The sequence below is a fragment of the Citrus sinensis genome, chromosome 1, assembly GCF_022201045.2.
Source record: "Citrus sinensis cultivar Valencia sweet orange chromosome 1, DVS_A1.0, whole genome shotgun sequence".
NCBI classification, from domain to species: Eukaryota; Viridiplantae; Streptophyta; class Magnoliopsida; order Sapindales; family Rutaceae; genus Citrus; species Citrus sinensis.
Window position 1 is genome coordinate 8,450,003 of NC_068556.1, and position 17,559 is coordinate 8,467,561.

At 33.7% G+C, this 17,559-nt stretch overlaps 1 protein-coding gene and 1 long non-coding RNA gene across 2 annotated transcripts; one reads left to right on the forward strand and one right to left on the reverse strand.

The window, feature by feature from the left end:
* The first annotated feature begins 8,787 nt into the window (after positions 1-8,787).
* Positions 8,788-12,555, forward strand: LOC112497889 (uncharacterized). Its single transcript, XR_003064851.2, has 2 exons — positions 8,788-9,538; positions 11,798-12,555. It is a non-coding gene; the product is annotated as an uncharacterized LOC112497889 (long non-coding RNA).
* Positions 12,556-13,942: 1,387 nt separating this feature from the next.
* Positions 13,943-17,323, reverse strand: LOC102608321 (glutathione hydrolase 3). Its single transcript, XM_006475300.4, has 7 exons — positions 16,905-17,323; positions 16,158-16,480; positions 15,552-16,070; positions 15,220-15,455; positions 14,834-15,098; positions 14,608-14,745; positions 13,943-14,363 (listed from the first exon to the last, which is right to left on the reverse strand). Exons 1-7 carry the CDS (start codon positions 17,023-17,025, stop codon positions 14,088-14,090), a joined length of 1,878 nt encoding a protein of 625 aa, XP_006475363.1. The 5' UTR covers positions 17,026-17,323; the 3' UTR covers positions 13,943-14,087.
* Positions 17,324-17,559: the final 236 nt, after the last annotated feature.

The window sequence follows — 17,559 nt, forward strand, 5'->3', positions numbered from 1 at the left end:
AAGCTAGACTAATTCGTTGGGTGTTACTTTTGCAGGAATTTGACTTGGAATTCAAAGATAAGAAAGGGACAGAAAATGTTGTGGCGGACCACCTCTCTCGTCTCCATTTTGACACAATTACAGAGCCATTAATATTGAATGAGTCATTTCCAGATGAACAATTAATGAATGTGGAAGTATTACCTTGGTATGCTGATATAGTTAATTATCTTGTTACAGGTAAACTTTCAGAGCATTGGACCAAGCAAGACAAGGCTAAATTCTTTGCAGAAATAAAGAATTTCTTTTGGGATGACCCGTATTTGTTCAAGTATTGTGCAGACCAAATTGTTAGACGATGCGTCCTAGAAAGTGAAATTCCGAATATCCTTTCATTCTGCCATGAACAAGCTTGTGAAGGCCATTTCAGTGCTAAGAAAACAGCAACTAAAGTTTTACAATGTGGTTTCTATTGGCCAACTATATTTCGAGATGCTTACACTTTCTGTTCTTCATGTGATAGGTGTCAACGAATGGGCAGCATCACGCGAAGGAATATGATGCCACTAAATCCAATTTTAGTGGTTGAGATTTTTGATGTATGGGGTATCGACTTCATGGGACCCTTTCCCCCGTCTTTTGGCCATCAATACATATTGGTTGCTGTTGACTATGTATCGAAATGGGTAGAAGCAATTTCATGTAGGACCAATGATCACAAAGTGGTGATAGGATTTTTGAAAAGTAATATTGTCTCACGCTTTGGATTCCCTCGAGCAATAATCAGTGATGGTGGTGCCCACTTTTGTAACAAAGCATTCAAAGCTCTTTTGACAAAGTATTCAATCACACACAAAGTGGCGACTCCGTATCATCCGCAAACCAGTGGCCAAGTTGAGATATCCAATCGAGAAATAAAGCACATATTAGAAAAAAACGGTGAGGCCGGACAGAAAAGATTGGTCATTAAGACTTGATGATGCCTTATGGGCATATAGAACGGCTTTTAAGACCCCGATTGGGATGTCACCCTACAGGCTAGTATATGGAAAAGCTTGCCACCTACCTGTGGAACTCGAGCATCGTGCATATTGGGCCATCAAGAAATTCAATTTTGACATGCAGCAAGCCAGCTTAGAAAGAAGATTACAACTGGCAGAACTTGAAGAAATTCGCAATGATGCATACGAAAATGCCAAGATTTACAAGCAACGAATGAAAGTCTTCCATGATAAGCAAATTATGAGAAAATCATTCACTCCAGGTCAGAAAGTGTTTTTATTCAATTCTCGCTTGCACCTATTCCCAGGTAAGTTACGCTCTCGTTGGTTTGGCCCATTTATTGTTCATACTGTTTTTCCACATGGGGCAATTGAAATTAAGGACCCAAAGAACGGTGTCACGTTTAAAGTTAATGATCAAAGATTAAAGCCATATCTAGAATACCAACCACATGGAGAAGACACCGAAGTAAATTTGAGTGACCCACCAGATTTGAATTGATTTTTTTTTTCTTTTCGTTGATTTGATTTTTTTTTTCTTTATATTATTCTTCTGCTAATTGAAATTATTTTTGCATAAGTGTGTTTGTTTAACTATTAAGTTTTCTTTTATCGTTTTTAATCATGAGTACCTTACTTAGACCGTTCCTCCTGAACATTCTTAAACCACTTCAACGTGTCAAAACTCATCTCAAAAGGCAGATTCAATTTTGTAAAACACATCGCATTTGGGCTCTACAACCACCAGAGTTAGTAGCCTATGTTGAGGGTTTAGAAAGCCAACTCAGAGACATTGAGAGAAGTGTTTACGACATCTAGTTGGAGCTTGAGGTAAATTCAATAAGAGGACGATTTTAATTTTCTTTGTGTGTTTTAATTTATTTTTTTGTTTGTGTGCTTTAGTTTGTTACCCCGGTGAAGTGGCGGATAACGGTACTCCGTGACAATCAAGTCGGTTACTTCAGTTTTCCATAATAACTGATATTCTGAGGCGAAAGTATGGACAAAAACAAGACTCTAGCGAAGCTTCACAAGCGATTCCCTTCATTTCCTCATAATGCCCTCCTTACGATCTATAAAGCTCGGTCCGTACGCATGCGATTACTCATGAGGAATAACATACCTGCTGACATCCGTTGGTTAATCGAGGCTAAAGTACGATTGGCAGGTGAGTTACCTCCAAAATTTATTGCATACATGCCTGGTTGTGGTAAAGGAAATTATGCAAGAAAACGACGAGCTCGAAGAATTTCTGTTGCTTGTCATAAGTATGCCAGAATGAGTTGCAATAAAAACCCATGTTCTTTAGGAATGATGTCTGATAACAGGGAAGATAAGATTCAATTCATTAGGGATGACTTGAATAAGGAGTCATTGGATGATATCATTTTGTCTCTTGAAACGCATCCTAATGGATATGTGCAAGGAGCGATTCTCCAGTTATGGCCATTATTCCAGAAAGAGCATGCACGATATAGTCTCGGGAATCTGACTATAAACGACCCTGTTTGCCAGTTTATAAGAAAACTGGATAGGAAGCCTATTCTCAACCCATAGAGGGCGTTCAAGCCGTTTCTGGACATAAAACCAGAGGAAGATGTGAGCCACAGTCGCAACTACCTGTAAATATCCTTTCACTTTACTGTTATTTTATTTCACTATTGTTTTATTGTGTGCATTATTGTCTTTAATAATTTTATTACTGTTTGTTTTTCCTTTTTACTGTTTTCTTTTTGACTTGCGAGCCACGTGCTTTACGCGTTATTTGACACTGACATATTACCTCATACACAACTGTGACCCACTGTCACCAAGACTCTTAAATGTGATTTTTTTTGTCAAGCACTCACAAATTGTTTTTCGAGAAGTATCACAATGGCAGCTACTCCAAATAGACAATTCAAGAACATTTGTGTGCTTGCTGGATTTACTTATGGCAAACATAAAGCTTGCTGGATTTACTTATGGCAAACATAAAGCGTTCGTTGAGGCAGCCATCGATCTTGGTCGAAGTATAGCAGAGAGAAAATTACACTTGTGTATGGAGGAGGTAACCGAGGGTTATCAAAAATGGTCTCTGAAGCAGCTTTTGTCAGAGGAAGTCAAGTGTTAGGCATCATCCCAAGAGTCCTAAAACCGTTGGGCAGTTCGTCTGACTCATCAACTGGAGACGAGTTAGTTGTCTCAGGTATGCAAGAAAGAATAACTGAAATGCTTAATCATGCTGATGCTTTTATTTTCCTTCCAGGAGATCTTGCGACACTAGAGGCACTTATCACACTAGCATCTTGGGCCCATCTGCACATTCACCAGAAACCCATCGGTTTGTTAAATGTCAATAACTTTTATGATGGCTTTATCGCATTTCTTAACCATGCAATAAAAAACTACTTCATTCCTTCCCATGCGAAAAAACTTTTTATTTGTGCTCACACTGCTAATGAGCTACTTGATATGTTACAAGCTTATAAACCGGAGCCGGACCCCTGGACCTTTGTGTTGGAGCGTCCAAATAATGATGGTAACAGTAGCGGTAGTAAGAAGTACAAATTAGATTTAACTCTTCGCCTGTAAATATTTTCTTCTGTGTTACACTACCCAGGTGATGTCTTCTAAACACTACTTCTTTCCTTTAAAACATTGAGGACAATGTTTCGATCTGGTTGGGGGGAGGGAATAGTCGACAATTGTGGAATCTTGGTTAAGTTTTTACTGATTTTTTGTTGTATAAACTAACTGTTGCTAACTTTTTGTGTTGAAGATGGCTGAATATGGAGTGTAGTGACTCTAGAAACGCATCTTCATCGTTTAAAAAAAAATTAAAAAAAATTACTTAAAAAAAATTAAAAAAAAATTCTTTTTCTTTATTAAGTTTTGATGTTCATTTTTTTCTTCTTTTTAATTTCTCCTCTATAAATATACATTTTCCAACTTTTGAGTTGAAGATGGCTGAATATGGAGTGTAGTTCCTCTAGAAACGCATCTTCTTTAAAAAAAAAAATCATTTTCGTTTTCTATCATTTTACGTGTAACTTTTCTAATTAGTTTTTATGCATCATTTTCACATTTCTACAAGCATATTTTCATTTCATGCTTAGAATAGGTTGGGGGGTAGAATGTTGTTTAAAAAAAAAAAATTTTGTGTGATTTGTTTTTACATTGGATGACATGATTAATTTCAAATTTTAGTATTTGTATTATCTTTGGTCTTAAGTGATGTTACGCTATGTTTGCCACTTTACATGTTGATGTCGGAGACAAATGTGAGTTGCTTGAAGGAATGAATATGTCATAATAAGTACCAAGTGAGTTTTTGAGCTTATTATTTTTCTTGGAGAATAACCCTTTTGCCCACTCTTTATACAGCTTAGCAGTTTATTATTTTTCACACGATCTCTAAATTGCTTTTGAGTTAACCCTTAAAAAAAATTATAAAATAAAAAAAAAGTGTGTTGTTACATTGGGAGGCCCATCTAACTAGTAGATATGGATGATTATTTAGAGCTCTAAAAGACGATGGAAATGCCATCTTTGATCCGTTTGAGCCTTTCTAGCCATCCATTTGATTAAATATCCATAGTTAACCCTTTTGAGCCTTTAAAAAAAAAAAAAACCTTTTCTTTGTCAACTTATCATCTTGACCCACTCCGATTTGGAGTATTACCCGATGTCTTATAAGTTCCATCACCTATTTATGTTTGAGAAAAATGTAAATAATTATTTTGTTAAGTGAAGTTATGCCAAAAAAAAAAAAAAACAAAAGTTGTTGTTTCAAAAGAATAAAAATAAAAATAATAGGTGAAATCCACCTTGCAACTTCAAAAAAAAATAAAAATTCTCTGCACTTTTCTCAAACATACACTTTGTTTTCCTTATTTCCCTTATTTGTTAGCCATGTCCCTAGCCTACGTTACGTCCTAATAAAACTCCTTCTTGATTTTAGGGAACTATAGTTTGAAGTAGAAGCTAGTTATATGGGCTAAAAAGATGTAGTGATGCATAAAAAAAAAATAATAAAAAAGATAAATAAAGTGGGTTGACTAGCATTTTTGTTTGACTTGAGATCATATTATTCTAAGCTGAGGGCATATTTATTTCATCTTGGTGAGAGCATGTAATATCACTTCTTTATTATTTTCTCTCTCAATTACCATTCATTTGAGTGACTATTTTTATTGGGTTTAATTTATTTATGAGAGTGTCACTACTTCCAGTGAGATTTTAGGGTTTGACATGTCATTCTTGAAAGTAGCTATAACAAAGTCTACTGGGCTGATTCATGTGGATGGTTAATATGGGTGTGATATTTCTTTAGACTGTAGATAATGCTTATACTTTTATTTGATTCCTATCATTAATCTGATTGAATAAATACGAGTGTTTAAAAAAAATCATTTTGAATTTGAATTTTGTTTTCGCTTTATTTGCTAGGGACTAGCAATAAGCTGGTTCGGGGGTGTGTTGAGTGTTAGAAAATGCATATTTATAAAGGAGAAAACCGTTATTTTACATTTCAAGTCTTACTAACAACCCTTACTTTTATGTTTTTAACATTCTTGTGATTTAATTACGTGTGTTTTATTTTAATTAAGTAATTTATGTATTTTAGGGGTATTATAGTCATTTCATAATAAAGGAGAGATCAGACGGCAAAACAGACATCACTTTTGAACTCAGGACGGTCGAAAACCTTAGGAGGAGCATAAAAGGAAAAATGGCACTATTCACATGTATGGTACTATTCACGTATATGGTACTGTATACGTTACTGTTCACAGCACTGTTCACATAGACGGACGATGATGTGGCATTGACTGATGAGGTGTCACGATCCTGTTGGACTAAAATTCTTATGTACTGTTGATGGTGACGTGACAGCATATCAGTGGACGAAAAATCTCGCGTACGGTGCATGCATCACACAGGATTATTTTCAACCAAACCGCGTTACTGTTCATCCGGGTCAAACCATGTTACTGTTCATCCGCGTGGTCAAACCGTGGACTGTTGACTGATGACGTGGCGCAATCCTGAGCGTCCAAACTGTTTTTAATCCGATGGCCATAATTTATTCCATGTATCTATAAAAAGGGGGCCTCCCCCCGCTAATTTGATATCTCTGAATCTATTTTTGGGATCCATTTTTTGTAATTCCTTCTCCATCTTGTATTTTCTTTGTATTTTAATAAATTCCCATTTTGCCCCTAGTTCAATTATAAGTGGCCAATTTTCTTTCAAGCTTGGGTTGAAGGTGAAGTCTCAACATGTGTCATGGGCTTAATTTGGTAAATTTATTTTCTCTTCCCCTCTAGTTTTTGTGGATGTTTTGACTTCTCGTCGACAAATAATAATATTCTTGTCTAGTACCGCCTTGGTTTCACCGACCCTCTAGTACAAGGTTATTATTATTTGGCACGAGAAGCCCTTAGCACCATATTGATTAAAGCGTGGTTCATGAGGTGTGGATTCCCCCCTCATGATTTAATTGGCATTAATACGGATTATTTAGCCCATGATGCATGTTGATATGGATCCAGATACCCAAGTACGTCATTTTAATAGATTTCGCTTCAATTTATTCTCGTCGTTGCAATTCTAATTTTAGAATCTTAATTCCAATTTTAGGATAATTTAAATCATTTCCACCACCCATTTACAAAATTAATTCTACATATAATTAAAATCCACCTCCTCGTGGGATCGACACTCGTCACCATTGATCTATACTACAATAGATTCGTGCGCTTGCGAGTACATTAAAATTTGCACAACAAGTTTTTGGCGCCGTTGCCGTGGAGGTAAGTAATTTTAATTCATAGAATTAATTTTTGTGAATAATTTCTTTTATTTGTTTTCTTGTATTTTTTTATTATAAAAAAAAGAAAAAAAGAGTGAATCTACATTTAAAGGTTAGTATTTCTTTTATTTTTCTCTTCTTTAAAATTCTGTAATTTAATTTTTAATTTATTTTTCTTTGTAATTTTTTTATCTTATTAATTTATTTTTAGTTAATTTATTTCACATATTTATTTTTGTGTATTTTTATAGAAAGGTTGTAATAGCGCAATAAGGTTAATATCGTAATTTCTCCATCTTCTTTATTTTTATTTGTTTTGTTCCCATCTTTATTTTTATTTTATTTATTTTGCATGCATGGTCGTAGGTCATTATTACCTAATCTTGAACCTATAGACCTTGAATTAGAAAAAACACTTCGCACACACAGGCACGTTAAAAATAAAATGGATTTACAAGCACCACAGGAGAGGCCATTTAAGGATTATTTCAGTCCTTTAGCAAATTTGAGCACATCATGCATAAGATACCCAAATGTAGCTGCTAGGAGTTTTGAATTAAAACCTAGTGTGCTAAATTGTCTCCCCACATTTTATGGCCTAGAAAATGAGGATCCATATAATCATCTGAATGATTTTCATGCCATTTGTCAAACTTTTAAATATGAAAATTTTTCAGATGATGATGTAAAACTTAGACTATTCCCATTTTCTTTAAAAGATAGAGCTCGTTCATGGCTTAATACATTGCCTGCTAATAGCATTGCATCATGGGAACAAATGGTAACAAAATTTTTGAATAAATATTTCCCAGTGTATAAAACCAATGCTATTCGCAGGGAAATCTCAGAGTTTACCCAGAGAGAGGACGAGCAATTTTTCGAAACATGGGAGAGATTCAATGGGCTACTCTTGAAGTGTCCACATCATGGGTACGAGAAATGACACCAATGCCAATACTTTTTAGAGGGATTACTACCAAATGTGCAAGAATGGCTAATGGCAACAAGTGGATACACCTCACCAACACCAATTTCTTTCAACAAGCATGAAGTGGCTTGTACATATGGTTCCATACGTGTCTTAATTTTCTTGTCCTTATATGTCGATATATCACAGTCATACACATAGATAATCTTGCGACGCAACTCGATAACTCCCAACGCCCAATGAAGTGACTCTATATTTACAGGAAGATATACTTGTATTTACAAACATTAAGCATTACAAAAATATTTATATGAATCATTAACAATGTAAGAATCTTAATTATAAATTGATACCTTATCAACATCATGCCATGCGATGAGATAGTATAGTTTAAAATTTGCACCATTGATACATAATCATTCTTCTCCCACAAGATACGACAATCATTTAAGTGAGCAAGTTTTTTAGTAAAAGCATGCTGTAATTGAGTTAAGAATAGAAAATGAGTTTACATGAATTTTAACATAAGAAAACAATAAATTAATTATCAATTACCACAAATTTACTCTCCATGATAGCATGTCTCTCAATTTGGTTAGTTTTATCTTTAGTAACACCATATCTAATAATCATAAATCCTGCATCTATATGCTTTAATATATATGTATATATACTAAATTATTTGAATTGTATTAGTGAACGAGCATTATTTTTTACATTGATATCAAGCCAATTCTCCATAGTGTACAACTGCTTAAAAGGGTCCTTTGACACTTCTTCACTTGGTATGTCCACCAACTTATCATCAGTTGATTTCAACCACACTTCTAATGCTTTAATTTTTGATTTAGGTATAACTGCACTTGGATCATATGTGAAAGGTGCTGCAAGCATACTTAAACCATCAGTGCAATCATGTTTTTGCTTTTTTAATGGATTCGTGTAAGGTGTTTTGCAGAACTTCATTCATGCTTGTGAACAAAGACCTTCACGAGATCTTCGCTAAGAACTTTTACGTTTTTGGAGGGAGAGTCCTCCATAGTATCAATGGTCTCAACACGATTCTCATTAAATGTTGACTATTTTAAAAAATAAAATTAGTGTCACTCATGAAAGCAATACAAAGTGTTTAATTTCTTTTTAAATGAACAAAATACAGCCAAAATAAAAACTCACTTGCAAACGAGGGGCACATGTGATGAACTTCTAGTAGCGATGGTGACCAGTATTTGTAGGGTAATTTGCTAAGACGACAGTCAAGGATTTTACAAGAGGTGGCTGTATATAAGTAAAAATAATTTTAGGGTTTTGCATGATGCCATTGTGTGTGGGTATATAATTTTTAAGATTTAATTTTAGTCTTTTTAATGTGATCAAGAGTCAAATAAAAATAAAAATTGGTCAAGGGATCAAGACCCATAACCAAAGTCAAATGGGGTCCTTGACTTGATCTTGACTTGATAATTTGGCTTTCGTCTCTCTCTAAGTCTCACACTTCCACAGCCTACTACTTCATTTCGTCATTGAAATAGGAGATAAGCAACCATTGCCGTACGTCATTTACTGTCCATCAGCTGTACTAAAGTCAGTTTCTCTATCTTTTCTCCATAGTTTATTTCTTTCCCTTTTTTCTTTGCCACTATTTTTGGCTTGATTTTATGATATAGGATTTTTAAATTGAGATTTTTTGAATTTGGGCTTCTGATTTTGTCATGAGATTTACAATTTCTAAGATTTGTGTTAAGGTTTCACCTTAACTGATTACTGCTCTCTGTAGAAGATGAAGAACAACTTGTAACTTTACTCATTTGCTTCATTTGTGAAGATTGAAGGGTAAGAAGCACCTTTGTGTTGCTATAATATGATTTACAATTTCTTAATTTTGGATGTAAAATCTTATTTGTCTATGTGACGTGATAATTGGGTTAATATCCTGTACATTTAGAAATCAAATGATGTTATTTGATTGTGTTTGATGTGTTTGTGAGTTTGTTTCTTAGCAATTACATCTATTACTTATGAATGCTTGTGTACTGTTAATCTTAACTTTTCAAAGCCTTTTTTATCTATAGAAACTAAAGAGCTGATTTGCTATCATTTTTTTCGTAGGTCATGTGTCCATTTGATTTTAATACCCACATAGAAGCTTAGCTCCAAAATTATATTTAAATTATTTACCTCTCACTCAAAATCGTGGTTCAGTTATATGATGCCCTAAGTATCATTTTCAGTGGACTAAATTTTATTTGTATATATCTTAAGCTTTGTCCATTCCAGAAGTCTAATAATTACTTAATTTTTAATACAAGTAGTAAAGCAAAATTCTTTTTTAAGATCATAAATTGAACCTATGTCAAGTATTTTATCTTGCAAATTCCATTTTATATAATAGGCCATATCATGAAAATATCAAAAGAGAAATCATACAACTCATTTAATTAAATGTATTTGGTCCTGTAAATACCTGAGCTAACATGCGCAGTTGAGCTCCTGCATTATTAACTTTATACATTCTTGTTTTAATATGGATATATTACTTTCAGACAAATTTTTTTTTGGCCTTTTAATTCTTAAAACCCACATCATCTTATTAAGTTAGTTAGATTATTTTATTTATGCATGTGTTAGATTATTTATTTTTGTTTCTTTTTCGCAGATGGATTTAGAATATGATAGTGTAGGGGAGTAATACCAAAGTGTAGTTAAATTAGGAGAAAAATATCAAGAACTAAAGTGTCAGATACATGGGCCCATTTTACTAGATGTGAAAGAGAACCAAGAGCTTCATGTAATTATTGTGGTAAAACTTATGCTTGTCATCTTGTAAGAAATGGGACCATTAAAATGAACATTTTAAGGTTTGTGAAAATTACTTGAGTACTAAAGTAGATGAATTGGAGCAAAGTAGTAGATCTCTTCGCATAGTGCTTTTAATACCGTGGTTGTTTCTTTTGATAAAGAAGATGTAGAAAATCTTGTGCTAAAATGGTTGTGCTTGATGAGTTGCCATTTAGTTTTGTTAAGGGTAAAGGATTTCGTTATTTTTGTCATGTTGCTTGTACCCAGTTTGAGCCCCTTCTTAGTGGACACTTGTTTGAGATACCTATCAGTTGTATTTACATGAGAAGATATCATTGAAAAATATCTTCATTGCTAGTAAAATGAGAGTGTGTCTTACCATTAACACAAGGAGTTCTTTATAGAATATCAATTACATGATTGTGATAGCTTGTTTTTGTTGATTATGATTGGTAGTTGCAAAGGAAAATTTTAAGTTTAAGTCAAATAACAAGTCATAGAGGGGTCTTAATTGAGAAAGATATTGAGACTATTTTGCATGTTTAGAGTATAGATAGAGTACTTATAATTGCTGTAGATAATGTTGCTGGTCAAATGATTTGGCTGTTAAGTATATGAAGAGAAAGTTAAAAGAGTTGGCAGGTAGATGGAACATTGTTGGGTGGTAAGTTTCTATGTTAGAGTGTTGTGCACATATTATAATCTTGATTGTTGGTGAAGGATTAACAGAATTGAAAGGTTCAGTTGCTAGCATTCCTAACGCAGTGAGATTTATAAGATCATCTCTGGTGATGGAGGATAGATATAAAAAGTGTGTTGAAAAATAGATTTAAAAAGTATATTGAATAGGAGAAGATTAGAAGTAGAGGGTATGTAGTGTTAGATGTTGTTACTCGATGGAACTCTACCTATTTGATGTTGGATAATGTATTTAAGTTTCAAAAGGTATTTGAACAATTGGAAGAAGTAGATGAACATTATCGTAACTATTTTAGAGAGGATATTAATGAAAGTGAGAACATAGTGCCACTAAATATGAAGATTGAGATAATGCAATTGTATTTATTTGATCTTTAGAGATTCTTAAAAACACCACTTTGAAGTTTAATGCCTCTTTAATTGTAACTTCCAATCTATATTTTTATCAAGTTAGTGAAACTTGTTTGTTATTTTATTGTTGTTGTTTTTAAAATTTTATAATTGTTTTGTTCCAAAAGGTCGATTCTTCTTATTATTAGCAAAATGCTTATTATTATTAATGTAATTTCTATTATTTTGTTTATATTCTTTTAGGTGAGTACTATTCAATCTCCATTGACAGCAAAGTGTTAGGATGTAGATACTATGTTGAGTAAAATGACAAAAAAATGAAGACAAAGTTGGATAAAGATTGAGGTTCGATGCATAACATGAACAAATTGTTGATTATTGCAGTTGTCTTTGATCCTCGATATAAGTTAGAGTATGTCTCATTTTATTTTGAATCTTTGTATAATACCAACAAGATTGAAGCAATGGTAGTGAGCATCAAAGATCAATTGGTAGGAGCTTATAACTTTTACCATGCTTTGTAGTCCAAGACTTCTTTTGATGTTTTTTCATGTGATGTGGATGTGAATGTGTGGGAAAATGAGTTATAAGGAAATACCTATGATACGGAAGAAGTTTCTAAAGGGGAAAAAAAAAAAAAAGAGAGAAAGAAAGAGAATGTGGGAAAAGAGAGATGGAAGTGTATTTAGTTCTCTTGAGTGAGGATGCATGCAACGATAGATTTGATTATGAGTTGATGGAAGAACAATTGTACCAAACACCCAATTTTGTCACTTATTGCCAAGGAGGTGCTTGCGATTCTTGTTTCAACAATAGCTTTAGAGTCCACTTGTAGCACCAGTGGACATATTCTTGGTCCATTTTTAGCACCAATGAAGAGGTTTATGATAAAATTGATGATCCATGCATTCAAGATTTAGAACTTTATCAAACAGTTCAATCTCATAAGTGTTTTAATTAAAAAGTTATAATTTATGCTTATTTATTTTTTATTTGTTCAATTAATTCATATTTTAATTCTTCTTATGTAGAACTTTGAAAATTTGTACTTACGTTATTGGATGCATCAAATGTGGAGATTGGAAGCTTTTAAAAACATAAAAGATTGGAAGCTTTGTTAGGATTAAGTGAGATTATTAATTTATTTCATTTTGTGTATTTTGTTTAGGGAGGATTGCGTCCAAGAATTTAGTTGATGATTTCTATTTTATTTTTTGGTAATTATTTAAAATATTTGATTTGATATATTTGAATTAATTGTGAGAATCAGGTAAGAGAGAAATGAATTATTGATTTTAATTCTAACCAAATTGAATTGAACTGAACCAATTCAAATTAGTTTGATTTGATTCAATTCATTACCCAAAAATAAAAAAAAGGTCTAAAAAATTTTCAACTTAATAAAATTGATTCAATTTGGTTCAATTCGATTTTATATAAAACCGAATCGAACCGAAATTTACCCACTCCTACGAGAGCATATAAAAATCAAAATATTGTAATAAATATCCTTAAAGTTTAAACTAATAGTAAAGTTGCTTGAGAAAAGTTTGGCTTGCTATAATTGAGGTGAGTTTGTTGGGTGGATATTATTTTTATAAACAAATAAAAAATTAATGTCTTAAGGCATGTTTGGTTGCTGTATTATAACTCCTCATTGCATTAGCTTTATACAAGCCCATGTTTGGTAAGTTAAAAGCTACAGAAACACTGCATAATGGGCCAATCTAATGCGGCAGTTTGCCGCATTAGCTAAACCCGACTAGCTAATGCGGCAAACTGCTGCTTGCTCTTTCCTTTTTTTTTTTTTCCTTTTCATTTCCAACTTTTCAGCTTTTGCTAACTTTTGCTTTTACTTTAATTTTATAATAATAATAATAAATATTATTTTTAATTTAATATTATATTATTTAATATTTGTTTCCTTTTCGTTTCCAACTTTTCAGTTTTTGCTAACTTTTGCTTTTACTTTTATTTTATAATAATAATAATAATAATAATAATAAATAAATAAAAATATTATTTTTTAATTTAATGTTATATTATTTAATATTTTTATTTTTTACATTATAATTATTAATAAAAATAAATGATTATTGTTCAATAATATTATATTATATATATTTTTAATTTTTTTAATTTTAATTTATTAATAAATTTACAATTTATTATGACTAATAATAAATATTTAAATATGAATAATATTAATTTAAAATTAATAATAATATGAAATATTAATACAATTTAAATATATTAATATAATATAATATTTAATTTAAATTAATCAAAAAAATTATTACAGTACAGTGTTGTACCAAATATTATACATTATTATTATAATACAATATAATATAATACACCAACATTAAAATAATACAATATAATACGTGTACCAAACGCACCCTTAATGGATAGCGTGCATACATTATTGATTACACAAAAATCACAGTACTTTACAAAATAATAACAGCTGTGCTTATTTAATTCCATCTACTAACAGCTGTGCTTATTTAATTCCGTCTACAATAACAAATCAAACAGCTGCAGGCCTCCCGTCCTTTCTTGGGTCGCTCACTGCCGTAAGAATTCCATGCAACGCTTGTGCATTGTCAATACCTTTTCCGATTTTTCGGATTCTGTTGATGGGATTTTGAAGAGTTTGAACAACAAACTGGACTATAGCTCCCCCTGCCTTAGCCTTCAATTGGTGACCCCTCTTTTCCAAGAAAAGTTTGCTTTCCTCAGAAATCTCAATGTGATCACCATCAATCACCGTCCAATTTTCGTAACTAACAACATTTGGTATCAGCTGCACAAAATCAGAGTAAAATCATCACATGATGTCTTTGAAATTTTTGGATGCTACATGTATATGTAACCATTGGAACCAATTATTTATGAGCTTTCAAATCGTCTCTCATCTGAGCTCTCCTGAACTTTAAAAAATTTCATATCACGTGTATTCTAGTAATAATGTATTACCACTAATAACCCACGTGATTTTTGCTTACGAAAAGTTCAGATATGAGAGAATTCCAACTCTGTTTACGAACCTTGTGGTAGACTCTTGGATTCTGGACTGCAGCTAAAGGTTCCATCCCCAAGATAAAATGGTTGATAAAAACTTGGGTTACTGCTGGAATGATGTTCATTCCACCACTACCACCAATAACCCCAGCTAGTTGATTATCCTGCAATGCAAGTAAACAAGAATGAGACTATGAGTATTGATCTGAGTAAGAACTATGATTCTATGAACATGAATGAATGCATATGTACCTTAGTAATAATAAGTGGAGTCATGGAAGACAAAGGTCTCTTATTTGGTTCAATAAAATTTGCTGGAGCAGGTGGTAGCTTGTCAGGAGATATCTCCGTGGGTATTGAGAAGTCGTCCATCTCATTGTTGAGGACAATACCAGTAGAAGGCGAGAGAATTCCAGCTCCAAAAGCATAGTTCACCGTTGTTGTCATAGACACTGCATTTCGCTCTGCATCTACAATGCAGAAATGACTTGTTCCATGATCTCTCAACTGACTCCACCTGGCCGTGAATGACTCAAAAGAGATTCAAAGAATCATGATGACCGCATGGCTATATGCCAGTTACATATTTAAGTAAACTGCATGATGCTTCATTGAATTTTTGCAGTTACATACTATACCTGTACATGTAGTAGTCTGGTGGAAAAGTAGTGTTGTCAAATATTTTAAGCTGAATTTGCTCCGCGTAAGATGGAGAAAGCATTTCAGACAAAGTGTTGGTATTGTTTACAAACTTGGGGTCACCTAAGGTCATTCGAACAGCAAACATGTGTTTAAGTGCTTCAATTAATCGATGTAGACCTAGATTTCCTTTTGCAGAATCTGAACTTCCATAACTATCGAAGATGTTTAGAATCTGCTTCATATCATCAACGTTTAGAACGTAAATCACTTAACATGCTTCCTCCGTAATGAAATTTATAAACAGAATTGAGCAAAATTTGTTACCCACCATTGACATCCCAACAGTTCCACTTGACGGAGGTGGCATTCCAGATATAGTGTAGCCCATTGCATTTGCAGACATTGCATCCATTACATCAACTTTGTAACTCCTTAAATCCTCAATTGTCAAAATCCCACCAGCCTCTCTAACATCTTTCACTAACTTCTCACCGACAGTTCCATTGTACAAGGCTTCTGGCCCTTGTTCTGCCAATGCCTCCAGGCTCTGAGCTAGCTCAACATTATAACACTTATCACCTGATTTTAACAACTTCCCATTTGGTGCAAACACTTGTCGTAAGCCGCGATCATTTAAGATCACCTCTGCCTTGTTCGCTATGTGTTGTCCGAGATAAGGAGCAACCACAAAACCTTCTTTGGCGAGCTTTATTGCAGGTTGGAACAGAGCCCTCCAAGCCAAACGCCCATGTTTCAACCAGGCTTCATGAAGACCGGCTATCTCACCGGGAACTCCAATTGATAGAGCTCCTGTATACTTGGCTTCAGTGTCGTTTTCATACATATCCTGTTTGATGACAGTTGCATTACATTTCCGGGTTCATAGCTCCAACTCGAACAAGGGTATTGTTTGATGAAAGAGTAACTTAATTACCTGTGAAGCAGCTTGAGGGGCAGTTTCTCTCATGTCAAAAGCGAGAGTCTGTGAGGTTGCTGAAGATCTCAACACCATAAATGCACCGCCGCCTATTCCACTAGCCATAGGATTAACAACGCCAAGGCACAATGCAGTTGCCACTGCAGCATCAACAGCATGGCCACCAAGTCTAAGCGTTGATGCTCCAATTTCAGAGCAATGACCATCATCAGCTGCAACAACACCATGCTCTGATTCCACAACATCCCCATAATTGACTTTGAGTTTGAGCTTTCCATTAAAAAAAATTAAGCACTTGTCTTTGAATACGAGGCCTAGAACTGAATTGCAAACAAAACAAGATGACCATCTCTTACTTAGTTGAATAAAATCACCATAATAAATCAGGAGAAAAGAAACAAATCAAACTAAAATCAGGATTTATATATATAGCTATAAACCCACATTAAAAATAACAATAAAAGAAACTAAATCACAATCATTGAATGTCTTTTTCAGGATTTCAACCAGGTCATAAGTGAAGCGGCTAATAGTAACCAAGGTCCAAAAGCAAAAACCACTTAAAAAAAGAAAAAGATAAATGGTAAATTTAATTCCAAAAAGTCAGCAAATTAATAGATGGTCCTTCAACTTCACGGAGGGTGGATATGGAATTTGCCTACAAAGTCATCCTCACAGAATATTGAACTTTAAAAAAAAAGAAAGAAGAAAGAAATGAGAGAAAAGGATAATTGATAAACAAACTTGATGAAATGGCAAAGAACACAAGAAGCAGGCGCAGAGCTCTGTGCTTGGGAGCTGACGACACATGAATATTGATATGATTACTGCTCAAAAGTGGAGCCTCTGCGCTTTGTTGCCTCATAATACTTCTGTAGAAACTGAAGTAGGAATGCCGAAAGAGAAATTCTTCTTGTTTTTTTTTTTTTTTTGGGAATAGAGAAAGAGAAAGAGAAGAGTTTGGTTTAGTAGGGTGGGCTGCTGGACTGTTCCCTATATTTTGGCATTATGTCAGCGATGGAATCTCTTCTCTCAAATGTCTGCGATAGGATTCCCTTACCGCCTACCCAATCAAATTTCGCCGCGTCACCAAAGCGCAGCAAATTAGCCTGACCAAAATTAGAATCCGTTTCCGTGGGAGAACCAAACGGAGAGATGGTCAAATCTGTAAAATTAAATAAAATAAAAAAGATCTCGCAGGCCACACGCAAGAACAAATGATCGTCGGCGATTACGTCATTTTCGTAAAATTTAAAGAGAGGCAGGTTTGGCTGCTGCAGCACACGTGGAAGAAAGCAATTAACTGGATGATGTAAAATTCTCGATTTCTATCACGCTTTAACCCGGGTTGATTTGAAAATTTATGATTTGTGCCCTTCGAGAAAAACGAACGTGACGC